The following is a 24,349-nucleotide window of genomic DNA, read 5'->3' on the forward strand; positions in this document are numbered from 1 at the left end:
TTTTTGGCTGTGTACTTTCAAATTTTAGTGCACTCGAGCCGGTTTCTGAAACTTACCTACCCCACCTTTAATGTTTATTTTATTATATTTTGTATTTATTTGAGTGAATACATTTATTCACAGTTTAATAATAATTAAACAAAAACAACAAATATTTTATGTTTTGTGATCATTTTTTCTGCTGTACCAAAAACGTACGGAACCGTGACCTAAAAACCGAGGTGCGTACCGAACCGAAATGTTTATGAACCGTTACACCCCTACATGTCACTTGTTAAACACTTTTATCCAGAGCGACTTACATACTCAATGCTGTGGGCAATCCCCACAGCAGCAATTTGGGGTGAAGTGTCTCAGGGACACAACGACATGCAGTGGGGTTTGAACCTGTGACCCCTGATCTGAAGACCAAGGCTCAATCCACTGCGCCAAAGCTGGGGAACAATAGTCTTGCAAGGGGAGGGAAGAAAGGAGAAGAAGGGGGAAGAAGAAAAAAGAGGGAGAAAGAGAGGAAAAAGAGAAAAAAGAGGAAAAAAAACGATTATCATGCTCCCTGTTCCCCTTCTGTAGCATGTAAAAGTCTTTATATACAGAAGTACTTTAATAAAGACCAACAACGTATGCGTTTGTTGACTAATAACACTTGTGTTATGCAATTAACCATTAACACATTTCTATTAAATATTATATATTTCTAATAAATATTAAATAAAACGTATCTACTTCTTTCAAGTTTATTACATACAATTATTATTTTCTTTATCAGGGATAGTTTTGAAGTACCCAATATGGAACTGCTCATGGTTTGTGTGCTGTGGATAAATAATTAAGTGTAACCATTACATTTAATATGAACTAAGAAGGTATTGGTGTTATGATGTATTTCTTTTAACAAACAAAGAGAAAACCTATAGAAATTCTAAACATAGCACTCCACTCAATTATTGGACAGTCACATACTTGATAGAACCAAACCTTTATTTTAAAGTAGTTCAACTTAATAAAATGTAAAACAACTCATACAAGTAAGAAAGGTGAAATATAACAAAATAACACTCTAAATGAGTTTTAACATAAAATAAACATTATCATCAACTTAATAAAATATATACATATCATATATATATATAAATAAATATCCAACTATACACCGAACTTTATACATAAATAAGTGTCCAGTGTCCATGCCTCTGGTGGGGGGATATACATTTTGTTATCTCCTCAAACCATTGCTCCTTTGGCACAATGTAGTTCACTACTCCCTGTACTGGCAGTGTCCAGTGTCCGCTGTCCCAAACCTCCCACACCTTCACAAGTGTTGGGCAGTACTTTGCGGGTCAGTGTTTGGCTGTATGGAGCAGGAGCAGGACTAGTGGCAGGAAAAGCAGAGAGAGGCTGGCATTCAGAGCCTGTGGAGCAGCGACCAGGACAGAAAACTGTGAGCTCACTGGTGTATATATCATGGAGCCCAAAGGTGGAGCAGGGAAGAGCTGCAACACCACATGAGGACCTGAGGGTTGATCAGGGAAGAGCTGCAACACCACCTGAGGAGCTGAGGGTGGAGCAGGGAAGAGCTGCAACACCACCTGAGGAGCTGAGGGTGGAGCAGGGAAGAGCTGCAACACCACCTGAGGACCTGAGGGTGGAGCAGGGAACAGCTACATCTCCACCTGAGGGCCTGAGGGTGGAGCAGGGAACAGCTGCTTCACCTTGCTTTGATGCTTTGTGATCTGGAATGTGACAACAGCGAAGTTGAGGCATTTATTAGAAATGATCTATAGCAGTTCATGTTTCCAGATTTGTAACCGAACACATTTATAATAAAAACTAGTTTTTAATGTTATTGTTTATAACAGAGTTTAACAAACATTGAAATCAAATACACAGTCACATTATATTTGACCTTTTTGGTTGAGTCCATCTTTAAGATGGAACCAAATGTGGAGGTGATGCTGGCCTTGATATGGTCCACGTGGGAGAGGATATCCCTGCCGTACATGGACAGCACCCAAAGACTGCTTGGGAGGAGGCTGGGCTCTTGGGGCTCCTGGCAGACCACAGGGAGGAGGCTGGGCTCTGGGGGCTCCTGGCAGACCACAGGGAGGAGGCTGGGCACTGGGGGTAATTACTGGGGGTGTGATATATGCATGAGGCATTTCTTAATCTGAAACTATCATCATTATGTTTTAGTCTGGAGTGAGTCACTCAGTGTAAATCCTTTGATTGATAATATTTGCACCAGTAAATTGTAAATGTTCAGTAATATACTTATCATATGTGAATAATAAGTAATAGCTACATATGTTTCTATACTGTACCTTCTGACAGAGGTCACTTCCGTTTCCTTGGAGCGGGTTTATCCCTCCTGAAGGCCAAAGCCCGTCCATCCCGCATCTCCCATTTCTTTATGGCTTTTAGGTTTAGTGATCATCTAAACTTGAAGTAAAATAACAATGCAAGTGTTAGAGAGAACTACACTGCAAAGCGAACAACACTGAAACCATGTTAACCATTATTTATACAGGTTATCTACAAATATAATCATGTATAAACACTAGAGATGTTAAGATTCACCGATTCGCATCGGTGCACCGGCATAAACGTTCAAGATGCGAGTGCACCGGTTGAAAGAGTGCACATCGGCTACAGTTTGGGTTGAACTCGCGATGCATCGATTGCGTAGCGTCTTTGCATCGGTAAAAAACCGATTCATTCATATAAAATCCCCTTATCTTGTCAACGTTCAGCAGAGACGATCTTTGATATTTGCTTCGCCACTACGGAGAACGAGAGTCTCAGTTATCAACACACACGGAAGTTGAGGAGAAAGAGAAACACAGCGCAGCGAAAAATACCTACAAATCAAACGTTTGGCAACACTTCGGATTGTTCAAGAAAGACGGTGTAATAGTCATTTATGCTATATAGTTGACCGGAGGTCATGGAGAGTAATAAGGTATCCGTAGACCTTTGTATGAGGTATCTTTATTACTTAACAGGTCTACAGCCATGATACATAGATCCGTCCTAGATGCGGACTTGCATACACACAGTATCACTCCGCAGCCGCACCCCATCAGTAACGTCCTGATGGTATATGTGCGCGGCACTATTACTACAGACGGTCAACTTGAAAAATCACTCGCAAATTGTTAACGATGCCGAGCCGCTTTAAAGTACACAAGTAGTACGAGGAACTTAGCGACGCACATAAAGAGGCGACATGGGGTCTGCGGCTGAAAAGAGAAACCTGAAAGTGAGACATATGAGTTAAATCACTCAGTGAGGTGTTCTGTCAGAGAGAGGTGTTTAGCTTACAGCAGCCTGTGACGGCCAATAATAATTTAAATGTCTTCCTTACTGTAAGCAGTTATGAAATACCTGTTTGTGAAAGGTTATTTGTTTTCTTTATTGTTCAGATAGAAACCAATGCTTTCTGCTCACTGGTGTGTTAGCCTCTGAGTGTTAAGCACATCAGGCTGGCAGCTGTATGGGCATTGCTCTATGGTAGCTGTTATTTGCACATTGTTAATCATGAGCAATGCATCCTTACATTGTTTAACTGTGAGGTGTTATACAATTGTACTCTGGAGAGCTTTTAAAGGTAAAAAAATAAACGGCATGATGGGATGTGCAGTACCAAATATGTAAAGCACTTTTTTGTTAATGTATGATTTGCTGCATATAAGGAATAAAACAAAAATCCTCTGTCGTACCATATTGAAGTATCATTATTTTTGCATCGTGTTGAATCGCATCGTATCGCCCCGAATCGCATAATGTTGAATCAAATCGTATCGAACTGTATCGCAACAGGGGTGAATCGTATCGCATCGCATCGCCTGGTGTTTCAAAGGTATCGTTAATGTATCGTATCGTGGTAACGTATCGAGATGCGCATCGCATCGGCCTCAGTGATGGAGATGCACATCCCTAATAAACACACATCATGTTCATAAACGGTGAAGTTATCCTTTTATCCATAAATGATTGATGTATGTATATTGAATTACAATTAATGTAATGTTATATACAGTATATAGCTAGCTTGAATATATATTCAACAATATACTGTATCCTTCCTGGAGCATATAACACACTTTATCATATCATAGTGAGCAACGACCCCTTATCTCACATAAAGATATTTATATCATATAATATATGATTTACTTTAGGTGTCTATATGAACAAATAAACTGATAAACATAAACTCATGAAACACCACCAGTAACCAATAGGCATCTTAACCAAATCTGTAAAGTAACTAAAGGTAAGCTATTAAACACATGTAGTGGAGTAAAAGTGCACCATTTACCTCTGAATTGTAGTGGAGTAGAAGTACACAGTAGAAAAATATGGAAACACTCAAGTGAAGTACAAGTATCTCAAAATGCTACGAAGTACAGTACTTGAGTAAATGTTCTTAGTTACTTCCCACCTCTGTGTATACAGTATATATGCTGTATGACTTCTGTACCACTGCTCACAGAAGTGTAGTTACTAATTACAACATGCCCATTCATACAAGAGTCGTTTAACAGCTTATTTAAATTACTGTTGTCAATCGGATGTATAACACATGGCTGTTGACATTGATTAATATAATAACGTGTATTTAACCTAGACACGATAGCATTAGCAATGCTGGCTTGCTAACTTTATGCAGACTGAAGATGCCGACTGTATACAGTAATGTAAAAGTTGACGCCAAAACGACGGTTGTAAAAATAGGTTTTATGACTGTAAACGGGAAAATAGAAACATATAGTTTTGTTACTTACTCTGAATACCACTGATACGCCTCGCCACTGTCAACCAAAGCGTGAGGGGGGCGGGTTCGGGGAGAAGCCGTGCAGTGAGTGGCTCTGTCCATTGTGATTCCGTGACCTGATTGGCTCCGTCCATTGTGAACTCGCGCCGTTATAGAGAGGCGAAGTCCCTCCCTTTCCGGGGGAGCTAATGGGACCCCGGAAGCGGAAAGTTATACATTGAAGTCAATGGAGAGAGAAAACGTATCTTTTGATCCCGTTTGAATTGTGCCACGAACTACACATATGATGTTTGTCAATTTAAAAGAACATTTTGCAAGTCAAAAAAATAAAAATGTGTCGTAAAACTGTGAAGTAACACATTTTTTTGTGTTAAACCGCTCAGTGAACTACATGTCTCTGGTCCTGCACAATACGCGTCACCAACACAAAGATGGCCGTCACGTTGGCACATTTCACCTCATTCTTTCAGAATGAGAATAAAAGTATAAAACGAGGTGAAAATCACTACAAGTCTGGGCATGTTGAGAGCTGTACATACACGAAAGGGGAGTTAGTCGGTTCTGTAAGAGCCAGCATGCGGGACCGGCTTTACAAGGTTTCGGTGAGTAACATGAGTGCAATGTTTAACGTTAATGTCAGTCAATAAAGAGGAGAATGAAAAAGAAGATAATGAACCACAGACCCGGCATATAATGACTGCAGTGTGCAGGGCTCTGTTAATTTATGTTACTGTTATCAATAGCATTAGTTGACTGAGAAAACCGTCAAGAAAAAAAGTTTAGCGATGTTACGAGTCGACTAGTATAATATGCCCACGGCTGTGATTGACAACCTGGACAGCCAGTCAGAAGCTATAATGCCAACCTAGAGAGCCAATCAGAACCTAGAACGGGTGTACTGTATATGGGTGTGTATGCTGTGGATAACATTAGTGTTCACAAGAACAAGGTACACTCCCGTGTTTTGTTTTAGTTGCTCTTCAGATTGAAGCGGCCAGTTTTATATCGACTATATGTGTGATCTCCTTTTTACATCTCGTTGTTTCATTTGAGTTTATTTGCTGTGTGTAGATTCAAGGATTTTGGTTATCTTGTCAATTTGTTTGGTTATCTAGGCACAGCTGTGTGTGACTCCCTCTGGTACACTGGTATGTGTTTTCCTAATATAGAGAGCATTGATTAATTCATAAACTACACACTGAGTCTAGATCCTGACCAAATCCTTTTTTTTTGATCAAATGTTTTTCAAAAATGTAATACACATTTAAAAAAATACAATGTACAATCACAACCAATACAACACAAATTACAAAAAATACAGAAAAAACAAACAATAACAACAATCAGACAAGAGGACAAAACTATGGAAAAATAAACCCTCCCACCCCCAGATCCGGACCATCCTTGTATTGCTCATTCAATCTATTATAGCATGTTAACAAACATGGTACTTACTTTATTTGTACAGATCTACATGGGAGAGGATGGCGCGATGCAGAGCGCTGTCTGTGATTGTGCACGGGGGATGTACAAATGCAGCCACGATGCAGCATTGGCAATATTTGCCATGTGGCAGATCAGCTCCACAGAAGTTGAGTGCCAGTGGAGGAAGCCTGGCACTTCAAAAGTAGTCCAGCCGGTGTCTCAACTCTACCAACAGCAAGAGGAGACATACAACCCACTGGCCAGAGACATCGCCACTGAGGAAGTAGACTGGTTCAGGTCTGCACTGAGGGGCGCAGCGTGGCATGGCATGGCTTTTGTCACCTGAGCCAGAGCTGCAGCCTCAACATCAGGCCATTTTCAAAGTGCCGGAGCTGGTGAAGGAGCATGGGCGTCGGGGGCTTGAGGCAATTCTTGCCTCAATGCGACTGAGCAGAGACCAGCAAGCTGCCATCCAGACAGCCACCGTAGGACAGCGGACAAATCCTCAGTGGCAGTTACACAGGCAGGGCAGGTTGACAGCCAGCAATTGTGGTGCTGTGCTGAGGTCGGGACTTTCATCCACTCCATGCGCGTCCCTCATGAAGAGGGTGCTTGGGGGGTACAATTTAGACGGAGTCATGGCTGTCAACTGGGGAGTTGTAAACGAGGTGTGTTTGGCCAGTGTGTTTGGCCTTTTAAGTGTGACACATATGTAGTGATAAATGCTTCACCTGACCCCTGTTCCTAAATAAAAAAAGTTTTCTGCATCGTCAGTCATTTTTTCCAAATAATTACCAATATTTCACAAATTTTTCATGTCAACTTAAGAGCACAGCTGTATGTTGAGTGTCAGCTTTGCTTGGTTCATCTTACTGGGGGAAGCTACATGGATGTTGGTGCAGTCCATAATCATTTTGCAGTTGAAGGCAGAATGAATTTATTATTGACTCAGAATGAAGCACAACTTCATGTCATACAATACATTGACTTTATTTGTAATTGTGTAAAAACATAAAGCATTGTTTAGCAAGCAGGACCTGCAGGAACAGAGAACGGTGATGGATGGAGCTGGGAAGAGAGAAGAATAAAGAAAACAGATCAACTTTATTATCGGATATTAAAAATTCAATTTCAAAACAAGTTGCCGCTCCTACAGTTTTCTAGTATGTAAAGATGATTTCACATGACCTATGCAAAATATCACACTCAATACATGTGTGTCTCTGGGGGGTGCATTGTGCCTTTGATGTATATAAATAATATACCATAACCAAATACTATTACGTACAGTGGAAATCAGGTTGCCAGAGCAGGTCAGTGTGCATGTTCCTCAGGGTCTCAGCAGTTACAGGTGAGGTAAAGAAAATAAAAGAGAAAAAGGTCAGTAACAACACTTTAAAGTAACAACACTGAATAATTATCTCTTTTAATAATTTTCTCTCAGTAATCACTCAACTACTGTCTTTCCAACAAACAGATTGACTCACTCTCACTATCATCACAATGAAACACGTCCAGAAGAATGTCATGCAAAGCTCCCTGCCTGTCTGCCTTCCTTCGACTCTCCCTGAACTTCTTCCTTAGCACCCGGTGGAGGGCGCAGTAGACTACTCTTCAAATGTTTCACGAAATACTTACCATGATGACTACTCTTTACATTTTGGTGTACTTCATGTAATAAAATAATAACTTTATGGTAAGGCTACTAAAAATGACAAGGCTAAGTAATGTAATGCTAACTAACGTGCTCGCTACTCGTCGCTACTAGCTAGGTAGCTAACTTGACTATGTTCCATGCACAAGATGTATATTACCGATGATATTACCTGACATGTCTGATCCATCGACTCCTGGTCCTTTCCCCAGACGAGAAGCGATAGAACGAGCAAGTTGTATGATCTCTTTTGTGATTACAACATGGTACAAAGCACACAGGCATCTTGTAAAAGTGAATTTATTGGAGCAATCTCTTATATTTATTGGAGGGAATAAATCAGTTATGAAATCTTCTTCTTCGCTTTAATTACGAGTCGCAACCACTTGGAGCATTATTGCCTGTGACATCACCTACGCGACCCAGAATGGGATTTGGGATTTGTAGTCTTTGTAGTCGCGTATTTTTCATAGTCTTATATTTCAACAGTTTTACGACAAAATGTGACTTTTTTGACATGGAAATGATTGTTTAAGATTGACAAACATCATATGTGTAGTTCGTGGCACAATTCAAACGGGATCAAAAGATAAGTTTTCTCTCTCCATTGAATTCAATGTATAATTTTTCGCTTCCGGGGTCCCATGGACCGGAATTAGATGGGCGTGACTTCGCCTCTCTATTGGTTTGAGTCCAATCTCACAATGGACAGCGAGTATCATGATTGGGTGATAGATTGGAGTTTGACAGACGGTCCTGCGCCAACTAGCGCCACACGCCTCCCTAATCATGTAAACTATAAATCTTTTTTTATTGGTTTTAACACATCCTTTGTTTTGCAGTTCCTATTTTCTTCTTTCTCAATGATCAGACTTTTGCTCTCGCTGCAGCTCTTCTCGTTTGCGCTCCCTCATTTTTTTCTTCCCAATTCTGACATAAACATCCCAGGTGGGCGGGACTTTCAGGGGTGCGTCCCCATTGGCTACTCAGTTTTTGAGTGACAGCCCAGTCCTCCAGCGATTGTACAGTGCAGCAGCGGTGCGGTAGCTGAGCATGGATAGAACACCCCCAGAAGAACCAGCATTTACATTACATTACATTACATGTCACTTGTTAGACGCTTTTATCCAAAGTGACTTACATACTCAATACTGAGGGCAATCCCCACAGGAGCAATTTAGGGTGAAGTGTCTTGCCCAGGGACACAACGACATGCTGACTGCAGTGGAGTTTGAACCTGTGATCCCTGATCCAAACACCAACGCACTATCCGCTGCACCACACACCTCCCTATATTTAATTTCATTTCAATTATTACAATGCTACAAGTGAAAATGTATGTAAGTATTGATCATTTGTGTAGTTTGTGCTGTACTATACGGTCCGTTTCTTTATTGTGTTAAGTGAGAAGTAAAGCTGCGCTATTACAGTTAGCTTTTGCTACCTTTAGATCAGTGCTTCTCAAAGTGTGGTCCGTGAGCTTCCCCTAGTGGTCCGTGAGTATATTGGTAACATTTCACATTTTAAATAAATAAGTTAATTTAAGTTTTCCGCACCCTCGCGGGAATATCTCCGCAATGGAGCGAGCTTAAGTTTCAATTTTGATTGCATGATATAGCCCAGCGCAACACCTTCGTCACCTGTTTGTACCATTTTCAGGCGATTTGTAATCTTTTCTAGAAAAACGATGTGTTTTTGGATATTTGTGGAGTTAGGTGGTCCGTGAGGTTTTTTTTTATTGGTTAAGTGGTCCGTGGTATGAAAAAGTTTGAGAAACACTGCTTTAGATCCATAACAATGCAAGCTAAGTAGCCTAACAGTTAGCTACATAGCTAGCAGTGAGTGAGCGTTCAGACACCGGCGCACACACTCAAACGGACTCGTGTGCCTGACTCTACCAACAGGCTTTCATGATTCTGTTTAGATATGCAAGTATAAGCCATGATAGCTTATTTTATTAACACGCTAATTTGATATGAAAATCAATGGAAGCTGAGTTAACTTTGTAGGGAAACCTACCAAACTATTCTCACGCCAAAAACAAGATGAACCGGCGATCATTTTTGGTTGGTTATTTACAGCTGCTCAAGCTGTCGATCCGCTCCCTCCCCGCCCCCACCACTCTTAACAACGTTAACAGACAGCAGAGCAGTGGGAGCCGGTTGGTCAATCCCGACCCTTATTGCGCATGCGCAGATCTAAGATCCAGTAGAAATGATAACAAAGTAAAAACTGCTGCTTTTTGTTCTACTAGGCTAAAATAGAGTCAAAGAGTATGAGAGTGAGAGTGTGTTAATTGATATAGTTGGCAGTTTGGAGTAAGTCTGTAGATTTGTTTGTGTGTGTGTGTTTCATGTATAGGCCTCTCACGATAATTAATGTTTTTGGAAACATTTTCCCGGAAATTATTGCGATAAACGATAATATTGTCGGCACCATTGTATGACATTTTTAGACCACTGACATAATGATAATATATAATAATAATAATTCAAGTACATTTCAAACTGCTAGTTACATCCTTTTGTAAATGTAAATGTATCGAGGTCAGAAAAGTTATCAAGTTCATTTTTATTTATCGTATGATAAGTAAATTAATTGCTTAATTGCAGGCACACAATAAAACAGTGGAAACAAATGTGTTTGACTTTCATGAGTGAATGAAACTTTGTGCCCTTTATAATCTGTGTCCAATATTGTGTATTTGTATATATATATATATATATATATATATATATATATATATATATCGTGTATAATGTATATATGCTAAGGTCCCGCTACTGATACGATAGCAGTCATTTAGTGCGCATATGTGTAATTAAACCCATGATATCAAAATCTCACTCCAGCCAGGTACCCAAAGTTGGCAACCCTGGTTTTCCCACTTCCTGTGAGGGGACAGCACAGAGCGGGGACATGAAGAAAGACCTGCACCAGCTTCATCCACACTGGGCGTTGCTGTTATCACTTGCTCAGTGTCATTTCATTTTACCTAATGTCTTTACATATACATTTAATAGATTTTATTATGATCCACCTTTTTGTTTTACGTACTTTTATTTAAAACATTCTTTGAGACTTCATCTTCTGGTTCAAATTTCAATAAATGTAATTTGTATAATCACTCTTTTGTCTTTATTCTACATGAAAATGTTAGAGATTCCATTCAAATCTGTTTCATATCTTCCTCAGGCTATGAATTAATGCTAAATGTATATCATTTTCTAACAGGATATAGAATGAGACAACACAGTTGTTATGCATTGTGTATGAATGCTTCAGCTCTTCAGACCAACATAGTAAGATGTGAGCATGTTCCTAATTGTGTTGGTATGCAGCCTAGGTCTGCTCTGTTTAATAAAGCAAATCTGCCACTTCTATATTGTAGAATATGTTAAATTAAAGCAGTCTAATTGTTCGTCCTAAACATATCAATATATGCTTTTGAAATGTAACGTCTTTGAAAAAATAACAGTACGCAGTTTATATTGTGTATCACCTTTAGCTTGAAAATACATACTTTTTTTTTTTAATCTATAAAATAAATAAATAGACAGACAGACCCTTTATCAATCCCAAATTGGGAAATGTGCGTTCAGGTATTAAAATATTTAAAGTTGGAATAAAGTATAAACTACACAACACAAGTATAATGCAAAGCAATCCATAAGAGAAGTCCGATATGTTCATGAAACCCCCCCCGGAGACATCGACACTAACGTGGCCGAGTGGACTCCGGAGTGTGCTGCATGAGTTGCACTGTATGATCTGTGGTGTAGTGGGCTGTCACTCAAAAACTGAGTAGCCAATGGGGACGCACCCCTGAAAGTCCCTCCAACCTGGGACGTTTGTGTCAAAATCGAAAACAAAAAATTAGGGAGCGCAAACGAGAAGAGCTGCAGCGAGAGCAAAAGTCTGATCATTGGGAAAGAAGAAACAAGAACTGCAAACAAAAATATATGTTAAAACAAAGAAAAAAGACTTATAGTTTACATGATTACACAAATGATTTGTTTGCAACTTATAGTTTTATTTTTGAAATTAAATTTAGCTTGACTCAGTTTTTTTTTCTCTTAAACTCTTAGTTTTGCTTTATTCTGAGAAACTGTTGCTTTACCTTTATGAAACAAAACTAATCCCATATGACTCGCCCAGCCAATCAGAAATTGGTACTTTTTTTCTCCCCAGTGGCTCAGTGGCTCAGTTTGTAGGAACTAGCCCCTGGGACCGACTGGGACAGGTTTGAATCCCGATCGACCAAAAAAACATGGAGTGGACTAGTAGCTAGAGAGGTGCCCTATCTTTCCATATACATCTACAGAGGGTGGTGAAAACTGCACAGAACATCACCAGGACGGAGCTGCCATCCATGGAGGAACTCTACTGCCAGCGGCTCAGGAAGAAATAAATTATAAAAGACCCCCATCACCCCAGCCACAAACTGTTCTGTCTGGCAGGCGGTACCGCAGCATCAGGACTAAAACCACCAGACTCAGGGACAGTTTCATCCCACATGATGATGTCTTGTAATTGCACTGTTGAAGACCATGTGTTCTAAGTTCATCATACATTACATTTTAACACCGTCGTGTATATGTTATGACAATGAACCTTTGAATCTTGAAATATAAATAAAATCTGAATCATTCACATTGTTGTCATTTGCTCTACACACTGTGAAGACCCTGGGACAAATGGGTAATTTGTGATATTGGTTAATTCACACCAGGGTTCGAGTTATAATCAGAGCTTTATGGGGGTCTTTAAAACTAACGCAAATACGCACGCACGCACGCACACACACAGGTTCAACTACGCACACCACATAACACATCATCTCGGCGCAGTACGCTAACAGGCATAGATTGCGTAATAATTTATTGCGCACCTTGGAGGTGAAGTACAGGCATATTGTCATTCAAGAGAGAATAAGATGCGTAGTTCTTTTGGAAAACATGTTTTTCTTTTTGCCTATTTACCTCGTTAATGTAAATAATTCATTACATTGACACATGCATTATTTGTGATTAAAATAATGGTTGTTGGTAATGTATTAGCGACCCCCACAGATGTATGATTTCACTGCTTTCATAGGAGCTCAGACCCCTCCTTATGGGAGCTCAGCTCCCATTGGCTCCCACATAACTCGAACCCTGATTCACACACACACACTTACGCTCGTACTGTTGACGCTCCAGTGGAAGCTGGGTTCTGGAACTCCCGTTGCCTCGCAGGTCAGAACTTTGTAGCTGGCGCCATCAGGGCGGTATTTGTTCAGGCCTGTGATTTCTGGCTTTCCTGTTAACAACAAAGTTTAGATGGGTGACGGGATTTACACTTGTTGGAACAATTTAATGACTTCCAATACTTTCCAGAAAAATGATTTAGAAGCTGGGTTTCAATTATTGAAAGTACCTCAGTCCTGAGAGGAAGATGCACTGCAGAGTAGGGATACAGTATTCTAATAATACCAAATAACTGAATTCCCATCCGGGCAGATTTCTTTCTCTTAAGAAAATTGGATTGTGTGACTTAACATAAGAGTATATACATGTATATGTATTTAAATGTTCCACTCAGGTGTGGAGTGTGACACAGACACCAAAACTCACCTTCTACCATCAGCTCAACGCTGCAGCGCCGCGTGAGGCCGGGCATGGAGAGCTCACACACATACACTCCTGCATCAGCGTACGTCAGCCAGCTGAACTCCGGCTGCCTCACTTCCTGTCCATTCTGAAAACAGAGTCTCTGTGTCAATAGGGGCTTTCTAAAGCAACCCTAATGTTTCTCTGATGTAAAGGTCACAGTGTCTTCAACTGTATATTATATATAAGTTGTTATGTCAATAGAAATATAGTAACCACAATGCAATACCCCATTCATCATTAACCAAACCCCAGCAGCATTACCTTAGTCCACGACACTTGAGCCACACCCGAGGAGGACTGCTCCACCTTCACAGTAAAGTTGTCTCCTATTGCCTTCCGCACGGTCCCAGAGGGGGTCAGACTCAGGTCCAGGTCTGAGAGGACAGGAGGAGGACATGTCTGTTGAGTTATGCTGCCTCTTATCACCAGGTCCACTTACAGACACCATTTTAATTCTGACATTTCCTTTTTATGTCAACCTTTTAAAGAGGAATGTCATATGAACACCCAGATCAACAAAGAATTGTACCACTAACAAGTATTGTGTCCTAGAAAGTTGGATATAACTTCCTTGAGTGGCAGAGCTCCATCAGTGTGAGAAAAGTTGCTACAGTGACGCTTTTTTACCAAATGTTTTAAATATACTATTGACATCAGTCATGTTAATTTAGTGTATATCCAATAAGTGTTTAACTACAGTATGATCATGAAATAATAATAATAATCACTTAAAGAGATGCTAAAAAAGAAGACTGTTTTCTCCTCGTCACAAAGTGATCTGAAAAGTTGGGGGGGCTATAAAACACTTCTTTGTTTTAGATCCTCCTCACATTTGACTCACTCTCTGTCAGAATGTTCTAATGAGTTCTGCTCCCTCACCCATCTGCCTTCCTGCCAAGTTGCACTCTCAGGGTATAGATTAGATTATAATTACTCTGCTCCCATGACTTTATTAACAGTGAATAAAATTGCCTGATCATGTATAGGAAGTTAAGAAAGTGCATTCAAGGAGGAAAGAGCTGGGGGTGGGGGGGTTGGAGGAGTTGTCTGCTTTGTGGTGCAGCATGCTGAAGCTCATAGTACTCACAGCTAACAACAATGGTTTGGGAGGACTCCATTTTCTCGTTGTCAGCCAGGGAGCATTTGTATTCCCCCCCAGCCTCTCTGCTAATGGACGTCAGCGTGTAGGTGTCCGAATTTTCCACCAGCGCTTTCTGGCCCTGGTGGAGAGAGAAGAGCCGGAGGGGGTAAAGGACAACGTTAGATTCTGCTGTGGTGGAAGAATATCAGAAAGAAAGAAGACAGGAAGGAGGGGGACTTTTACATCCAAAGCAATAAATCATAATTAGGAAAGTGCAATCATTACATTTGCATTTGAACAGTTTTATCAAAGTTTTCATTTCCAATAGTATCTTTTTCTAAGTTTGTGATCATTACAAAGGAGTAGAACTCAAATATACTGTAGGTTCAGTGGTAATGAGTGGCAGTAAGTCCAGAGTGTCCTGGGGACAGGTTTTAGCATGACTGACCTTCATGTGGAAGAAGAAGGAGCTGGGGGGGGGGTTTCCATCAGCGTGACACTTCAACGTGAAGTTATCTCCTTCTACGACTGGCGTCTTGGACAGAACTTGGAGGCTAACCTTCTCTGATGGATCTAAGAAGTTCAGAGGGTGAGGACGGGAAAAAGTGAATGTAGAGAAAATAAAACATGCATGCTTGACATTGAGAAAGAAAATCTCCCTCAAACTGGATCAACTCAACAATCCAGATAAATGCAACAGACAAAAACATATTGATCATATTTCTAAAGGTGCCCGCATCAGCCTTTGATCAACAAAGTGTGTAGACCACCCTACACAGAAATAAACTGGAAATCAGTCGCCTTACTAGCTCTCAAATTAGAATGTAACCCACTGTAAAAGGACCGGGCGACCAAGATAAAACTGGTGGTCAAACACAGAGTCAGTGTTCTGGTCAAAAAGGGCTTTATTTACCAAAACTCAAAATCAATTTAGAAAAATGTAGTGTAGCACCACAGAGGAAGATGCCTCGGACTACCCCTCTTCTCAGACCCTTACACCAACTTGCTCCTGCCAAGGCCTTCCAATATCCAAGGGCTCTGATTTACTCAACAAGACTCCATCTGCTCTGCACAGCCAGAGACGAGACAGTTTCAAAGTTTGGTGATCAACTGCCTCACACAACAAGTTCTTCAATCCTGCACATTTATTTGCAGCTATCCAAGCTAGCACTGGAGCTCTATCACGTCTGGAAAAGTATTACACACCCAACACAGTGTGCTTGTAACATCTGAGGTATATGAGATAGAATCAGGCAAAGTGTCCTCTATATGTTTTGTTTGTGAATACAAAAAGTTGATTCTGGAGTTGATGTCAGAAAAGATTGTAGGAGTTCTTTGTTCTAAATTATTTTACTGTCACTCTGGATGATGGTCTCTGAGGTGAATAGGAAGAGTTTCAGAGCTTTATTTACCCTTTCATTATACATATATTTGATCAAATCTAAAATAAATATCATGAGTATACCAAAAGGCCCTTTTGTTCCAGGCAGTGGCAAACTGTTACTGCACCTAATATCTCACACTGGTCATATCCTTCTAAAATGGGTGCTGGACATGGCCTATCAGACACTCCATGGAGCAGATTTCATTCAATTCATCATGTCATTCATTTAACACAAAGCGTTTAACTACATTTCTCAAATGTGGTACATGCGGTGCTGTATTGTACTTACAGTGAATGGGAAAGGGTTCCAGCTCAGCCTCCTGATTGGTCAGCTGGTGTGTGGACATGCAAGAGAAGACAGAGACATTGTCCTCTTTGGAAGCTGCATACTGGAGGGTGGAGGAGGTGGTGGAGAGGCCTGAAACTGGATCCAGCGTCATGCTGGGAGTGATCAGAACGGCTACACACACACACACACACACACACACACACACACACACACACACACACACACACACACACACACACACACACACACACACACACACACACACACACACACACACACACACACACACACACACACACACACACACACACACACACACACACACACACACACACACACACACACACACACACACACACATAAATGTTTAGTATTTAGCGTCAGGTTGGCTGCTCCTAAATATATATAGTGACGTACATACACTGAATTCTGAAGACATGCCTACAGGAGTTAAGTATTGCCCATGATTTTCAACATGGTGACAGCAGAGGGTGGGATCAAACTGCCCCCCTGACTGTCTGACCTAAAAATTGCTCACACTCAAATGTTTATTATTGCATCCTTCAGTGACAAGTAAGGAAGATGTGTCTGTTATCTACTGGTAAAACGATTTTCTTTATGGGTAACAACTAAACATTGTGATTTTACGTTTGGCATCTTGTTTTGTGTGACTTACATTTCCCATCGGCTACCAAGGGCTTTCCATTCTTTTTCCACATGATCGTAGCTGCAGGGTTTGCATCTGCTGCAACACATGTTCCCACCTGAACAAAACAATAAGATATAAAGTAATAAAGTGAGTATATTTAAATGTATTTTCATCATTTATAGTAAATGCTAAGAAGCAGAGGACTTGAAAGTTACTTGTAAGTGTTATATATTACAGTTTTTTTACAGAAATGTATAAAAACAACAATGGATATATGGACAGCAGCAGGAGGAAGAGGAAGAGGGAGGATGAGCGAGAGGGAGGATGAAGAGTTATTTGCAGCATAACGGTTGCAGCTGTGTGACCGTCAGGCTGCAGGTGATGCTTCTTCTGCAGGATGATGAGGGTCTGTGGTCAGACCCAGTGAGGTGGTCAAATGCTGCCTAAGTATTTTTTCTCTACTCTGTTTCTTGTAAAAAGAAAAATATATATTTATTTTTCCTCGAAGTTTTCCTTTCACTTTACTGCATTTGACAAAGGCATCATTTGTGTTTACACAACTGTAACTATTTGTTGTGCAGGAAAGTTGCTCCAATTTATTTTGGAGAAAAACTAAAGTATAACAACTGTATATTTGTGTTTCTGAACATATTTTTGTAGACTTGAACAATCTTTATATGCGGAATTCTCTACATACAGAATGCCATAAAAGTAAGTGTGCTTTAAATAATTAAATAATTATGCTTTATGTGAGATTTGTGTGTGTTAGCAACTGAAAAAAACTGTAAGCAATTGAAAAAGACTAATCTAAAAGCCATTTCAGTGAAGCCCCAAAGTATCTGTCCTATAACTGTGGTATAATGATATCTCTGCTTTCCAACATTCACAGGGAAATGTTGGACAAAGGCCAGGAAAGACAAACAACCTTCTCCTTTAGGAATGAATTCATTTTTGTGTTCCAAAGCAAACTGTCTCGCTAACTTGTTGCTACATCCTCAGGCCTGAGATCAGCAACGGTGGCAGAAATATGCAGAGTGTGAACACAACGAAGACTTAACACATTCCTTGTCATATCCTGTACCAGTCTGCACCTCTTAACCAACAAACTTTACATTGACTCGTCTTTTCAGGACATACAAGGGACAACTGTGGTGTGTCTTTTTACCCAAGAAGGAGAAACATCCAGAATCAATGAATACACCTTTTATTTATTTTTCAAGTTGAACTGATCAACATGAAATGTGGCCTCCTTCACTGGAAAGATGTTGTCTTATGCCGCATTTCCACTGCAGACCTAGCCCGGCTTAGTACGGTATGGTTAGGCCTTGTTAGGCCAGGCTCACTTTATACTGCGTTTCCATTACAGTTTAGGAACTGGGGTAGTAACTATAGTAACGCAAGTATTACTTGGCGCCGCCCTGAATGGCAGCCTGTTTGAGCAGCTCTCCTTTGTTTCTACTTTTTCTTGTCTTTTTCTCCTTTTTTCCCCACTAATCTTACTTTTTAGTGGACTTAGTTTAACTGTAAATGTTGGGACACTGTTCTCAACATGTATATATTATTGGTAAGATTTCTTTGCATGACATTCGAACGGCAGGACAATATCCTACTCAAGAAAAGTGCTCCTCTCTCTCCGGGGCCGAATTGCAGCGCCACCAAGGGATTTACCAGCTGTTATACGCAGACACAGACGAGGGACACGAGCTGGAGCCCTCGTGAGAAAGAACAGGGAGAAAAAAAAGAGGAAATTCAAACCGTATCTGCCCTCCGTAATCATGGGGAACATCAGGTCGTTGACAAACAAGACGGACGAACTTGCAGCACTCGTAAAAACCCAGCGGGAGTACCGGGAGTCCAGCTTGTTGTGTTTTACAGAGACATGGCTACACGGGGATATTCCAGACTGCCTGGTGGAGCCGGACGGCTTCACGGTGGTTCGAGCCGACAGGGACACACGGAGCGGCAAGAAGAGACGCGGGGGACTTGCCGTCTTCATTAACAACAAATAGTGTAACCCTGGACACGTAACTGCAAAGGACAGTATCTGTACTCCGGACATAGAGCTTCTGGCGGTGAGTTTGAGGTCGTATTTTCTACCTCAAGAGTTCTCCCACGCCATCGCTGTTATTGTTTACATCCCACCGAGTGACAAAGCATCTCAGGCGAATGATGTGACACAGCACCCCAGTGCATTTATCACGGTTAATGGAGATTTTAACCATGTAAAAGTCTCCAAAAGCCTTTTAAACTTCAGCCAGTATCTGACCGGTGGCACTAGGAACAATAAGACACTGGACTGCCATGTTAAGGAGGCATACAGCTCTACCATCCTCCCCCCCCTCGGCAACTCAAACCACAACCTGATCAGGTTGGTCCCCAATATAAGCCTCTTGTCAGGAGACAGCCAGCTACCACCAGGACAGTACAGCAGTGGTCTGATGAGGTCGAGGAGGAGTTGAGGGAGTACTACAGGTCAAAAGACTGGGACATGTTGTGAGGACATACATTGACTTTCCCATTGCATCACTGACTACATCAGTTTCTGTGAGGAGAGCATTGTACCGACCAAAAAGGTACGATGCTTCCCAAACAACAAGCCCTGGATCAATGGGCACATTAAAACCCTCTTGAACAGGAAGAAGAGGGCTTTCATGGCTCGAGACACTGTGGGGGCTAAAACTGTGCAGAAGGAGCTGAAAAAAGAGCCTACCTCACCAGCAGACATCAGTAACCCCCAACCTGACACTCACCATTGATGGCACCCCTGTTTCCCCCTCCACCCAGACACGCAACCTTGGCGTTATATTTGACCCCACCCTCTCCCTCGAGCCCCACATCCGTCAAGTTGTAAAAACCAAATTTTTCCACCTCCGCCACATTGCCAAACTCCGTCCCTCTCTCACCCGCCCTGCAGCTGAGCGACTCATTCACGCCTTCATCTCCTCCCGCCTTCACTATTGCAACTCACTCCTCTACGGCATCAGCAATACATCCCTCAATAGACTCCAGCGTGTGCAGAACGCAGCCGCCAGACTCCTCACCCACACCAAATCATGGCATCACATCACCCCGGTCCTCAAAGAACTCCACTGGCTCCCCGTTTCACACCGCATCCATTACAAACTCCTGGTCCTCACTTTCAAAGCCCTCCACCATCTGCCCCCCCCCCTACCTCACTGACCTCCTCATCCTCTACCAACCACCCCGGTCCCTCAGATCCACCTCAGCCGGTTTGCTTTCCATCTCACCTCTTCAACTCTGCATATCCATAAGCCCCACCCTCTCCCCCCCCCTCTCAACCAACTTCCTCCTGACAAGGGACACTGGCAGGCTGAACAAGCTTGTGAGGAAGGCTAGCTCTGTAGTTGGAGTACAACTGGACAATCTGGAGGAGGTGGCAGAGGGGAGTACGAGGAGGAAGCTAGACAGTATCCTACCTAGATAACCCCTCCCACCCACTCCATGCAGAGCTAGTGAAGATGAGGAGTACGTTCAGCCACAGACTCATCCCTCCACGACACAGCACCAAGCGCCTCGGTCAGTCCTTTGTGCCTGTAGCCATCCGGCTGAACAACAAGGGGTCAATAATGTGAAACTATTACTAGACATAAATACACACTCTTTCCACAACCCATGTTAATATATCTAATATGTAATATATGACTCTATATGTAGAGTCATATATTACTCTACATTTTTTCAATGAAATTGGACATATGTCCATTTTTATTCATTTCTTACCAATAGTTTATATGACCAAATATGTATATATGCTCGTTTTAATTTAAATTAAAATGTTATTCATTTCTTATTTCATAGTTTATCATTGTTATTATTATTATTATTATTTTTATCGCTGATCTTATTTTAAATTTTAATCTTTGCTATCCTGTTTTTCGCTCTTACCCTGTTGCTGTTTAAACAACTGAATTTCCCCACAGGGATTAATAAAGCTTCATCTTATCTTATCCTAGGTGGGGCTATCGGCAGTTCGGCGGCTGGAGCAACGCTGCGTAAAACTGCCTTGACGTCATCTTCAATGCGAACCACAAAACCATAAAATCAGCCGTTAGCTGTTAGCACTCAGAGCTCACAGCTCCTCATATCTGTTCAGAAACTAGACAAAAGTTAAACAAGTACAAACCACAGACTGCCTGTGTCATGGTGAATACAGTCGCTGCTTTATTTATGTCTGTAGGCCGTTGTTGTGAGTGTGGACGGTCGGAGCATATTCTGCGTTAGCTTAGCCGATCTCCATTTAGAAAACACGCATTTTAAAAGGTTTTTCAACTGCCGTCTTATCTGCAGACCGGGATCAGTATGTTGTTACTTCGGCATCATTTTGAAACGTGTATTACAATTAAATCATGGTCAAATATGTTCAGTTTGTTGTAGTTGTAGCCCCTTGCCAGCGATTCTCTCTGACCATTCAGCAGTCGAGAGTGTTTACGTCACTAGTTTAGCGTATTCAGCCCGGTTGTTGGCCCGGTAAGAACCTCGATTTTGGAGGGCCAGAAAAAAGGCGAAAAAGTAGCCCTGAGCCGGAACTACCCCTAGTGGGAAAAGCAAAAAAAAACGTGCCGGGTTTGGCACGGCCCGCTTAAACTGTGCTGCAGTGGAAAAGTGCCATCGTGTCCTGGGCCGGAGGTTATTTTTGTTAGCTTATTGCACAAGGACTGGCTGCAGGGGCGGCGCCAGGGGGTAGCTTGGAGTTGCTATATGCAAGCCGGTCCAGCCGTACAACCCTCTGCCTGCCTGCCTGCCTGCCTGCCTGCCTGCCTGCCTGCCTGCCTGCCTGCCTGCCTGCCTGCCTGCCTGCCTGCCTGCCTGCCTGCCTGCCTGCCTGCCTGCCTGCCTGCCTGCCTGCCTGCCTGCCTGCCTGCCTGCCTGCCTGCCTGCCTGCCTGCCTGCCTGCCTGCCTGCCTGCCTGCCTGCCTGCCTGCCTGCCTGCCTGCCTGCCTGCCTGCCTGCCTGCCTGCCTGCCTGCCTGCCTGCCTGCCTGCCTGCCTGCCTGCCTGCCTGCCTGCCTGCCTGCCTGCCTGCCTGCCTGCCTGCCTGCCTGCCTGCCTGCCTGCCTGCCTGCCTGCCTGCCTGCCTGCCTGCCTGCCTGCCTGCCTGCCTGCCTGCCTGCCTGCCTGCCTGCCTGCCTGCCTGCCTGCCTGCCTGCCTGCCTGCCTGCCTGCCTGCCTGCCTGCCTGCCTGCCTGCCTGCCTGCCTGCCTGCCTGCCTGCCTGCCTGCCTGCCTGCCTGCCTGCCTGCCTGCCTGCCTGCCTGCCTGCCTGCCTGCCTGCCTGCCTGCCTGCCTGCCTGCCTGCCTGCCTGCCTGCCTGCCTGCCTGCCTGCCTGCCTGCCTGCCTGCCTGCCTGCCTGCCTGCCTGCCTGCCTGCCTGCCTGCCTGCCTGCCTGCCTGCCTGCCTGCCTGCCTGCCTGCCTGCCTGCCTGCCTGCCTGCCTGCCTGCCTGCCTGCCTGCCTGCCTGCCTGCCTGCCTGCCTGCCTGCCTGCCTGCCTGCCTGCCTGCCTGCCTGCCTGCCTGCCTGCCTGCCTGCCTGCCTGCCTGCCTGCCTGCCTGCCTGCCTGCCTGCCTGCCTGCCTGCCTGCCTGCCTGCCTGCCTGCCTGCCTGCCTGCCTGCCTGCCTGCCTGCCTGCCTGCCTGCCTGCCTGCCTGCCTGCCTGCCTGCCTGCCTGCCTGCCTGCCTGCCTGCCTGCCTGCCTGCCTGCCTGTCTGTCTGCCTGCCTGTCTGTCTGTTGTGTGGTGATGAGGATAAATGCCACAGCATGCTAGTTGAAACAGTGAACGATCGCTATTGTGTACTTGTACGCTTAGGGTGTAATGGTATTATACAAAAATATTGTAGGAGCACAGAAACAGTGTTCGAATTCTGCTTTTACAAACGTATTTTGGTTGTGCTTACCTTGCATAGTAATGTTAGAAGTGTCAAAGGAATGTTTTAATGTAAATATTAATGATAATATTGTAGCGTGTCCAAGTTAATAGTTATGTCAGTTATCAGATGTGCACAGTTTAGTACAATTGTAAAGTTATTTAGGCAATGTTGTTGGTGGGAGTTAGGGAGAGACCGCCCCTTCCAGGTGTGTGTGAGTGCGTTTTCGGTGTGTGTGTGTGTGGGGAGGTTAGTAAGAGACGGTAGGAGTTGTGAGTGTTATAATATTGATTGGTTCTGTAAGGCGTGGCTGTGGCCGTCAATACCAGAAAATAAAGAGAACGTTTTCGACATTGAAGGCTCGAGTGATCTGTGATCTTGAATAGCGGTGAACGCTACAATATGAACATGCTCGTGCTTGGCCCACTGGTATTTTTTGTTTATTTATTTTGAAAATTAACTAGCAACGCCATGCTGTCATATAGCAACTGCTAAGCTACTGCAGCAAACAAATCCTGGCGCCGCCCATGACTGGCTGTCAACATAGTTGTGATGTCACAAACTCTGCTGGTGCTTTCATGTACTGAAGAGAGAAACAGAATTAGAGGGACTTTCCTACTGCAACTAAAAATAGTCCTATAGTGTCAAACGTTTCCCATCCAAGTGATAGCAAACACATTTTTGACAACACTCATCTTTTTATCTTAACAGAGGAATCAGTCTGATTTCCACGGATCCACAAGTCCATGTTATATTGTCTATTCATCTATCCCCTTCTTGGGGCAATTTTTGAAAGAGTCTTAGGCTGGAGCCACACAAGGACGATAACGTAAACGAACCAAAATCGTTATCAAAAAAGTCTTCCGTCCACACGCAACAGGCACCAGAAACGTGTCCGTTCACACGAGACGCTGTAGTACATATGCCAGGCCTGTAAGTGGCACTGTACTTTAGCACTAGACCACTCGAAAGCGCTGGAGACGCTGTAGTACATATGCCAGGCCTGTAAGTGGTGCTGTACTTCGGCCACAAAATACACCAAAAGCAGCGAAGAAGACTTTGCGCGCATGCTTGGTTGCCAAGGGGTTGCCCTTCTGTTTATTCTCCGTGCTGGATTTAGCAGCAGAGGTGGGGTTTCGCCGGTCAACATGTCCGTTAAAGTTGAAATCTTCCGGACAAAATTTGAAAAGCGTCGGTCAAAGGTCTTCTTTGTTATTTATTGAGCTTTCAAACAAATTAATAACGACTATATAATAATATAATAAAACACGGAGGACGTAGCCTCTCTTTTCCTCCCCCTCTCCTGACAGCCCGTCAGTATCCGTGGTCTCGTGCAGCTGGCTGATCCAGTAATGAGTGACCCGACAGTCAAAATAAACATATTTATAACTAGTTTAGTCTAACTTGAAGTGTGTGTTTTGTTCCGCTCATCGCTCCATCACAGCGGGCGGAGCTGCAGGTGATAATGCAGAGCTGCGTGTCTCCTCTCCTGTCCGATTAGACTTCACTCGCGTTTATGTCCATATCGATCAAATCTAGCTGGAAGCTCGTGCTGG

General features: G+C 43.0%; 1 protein-coding gene across 5 annotated transcripts in view; it reads right to left on the reverse strand.

The window, feature by feature from the left end:
- LOC307019455 (CD166 antigen homolog) overlaps positions 1 to 24,349 on the reverse strand; it is a 167,876-nt gene that overhangs the window by 12,554 nt on the left and 130,973 nt on the right. Inside the window, exons 5-14 of one of the 5 annotated variants that reach the window (XR_013802663.1) lie at positions 16,938 to 17,025; positions 16,262 to 16,432; positions 15,037 to 15,161; positions 14,595 to 14,727; positions 13,769 to 13,881; positions 13,469 to 13,592; positions 13,033 to 13,154; positions 2,319 to 2,436; positions 1,904 to 2,086; positions 961 to 1,730 (exon numbers count right to left, since the gene is read on the reverse strand). Coding sequence is in view for 1 of the 5 variants with exons in the window: in XM_079650399.1 (XP_079506525.1) it covers positions 13,033 to 13,154; positions 13,469 to 13,592; positions 13,769 to 13,881; positions 14,595 to 14,727; positions 15,037 to 15,161; positions 16,262 to 16,432; positions 16,938 to 17,025 (876 nt within the window). In the remaining 4 variants the exon portion in view is untranslated. Of the gene's footprint in view, positions 1 to 960; positions 1,731 to 1,903; positions 2,129 to 2,318; positions 2,437 to 13,032; positions 13,155 to 13,468; positions 13,593 to 13,768; positions 13,882 to 14,594; positions 14,728 to 15,036; positions 15,162 to 16,261; positions 16,433 to 16,937; positions 17,026 to 24,349 lie in introns of those variants that run through there. The other 4 variants (XR_013802664.1, XR_013802665.1, XR_013802662.1 and 1 more) reach the window with 4 other exon arrangements.

This window comes from Notothenia rossii, assembly GCF_949606895.1.
Source record: "Notothenia rossii genome assembly, chromosome: 9".
NCBI lineage: Eukaryota > Metazoa > Chordata > Actinopteri > Perciformes > Nototheniidae > Notothenia > Notothenia rossii.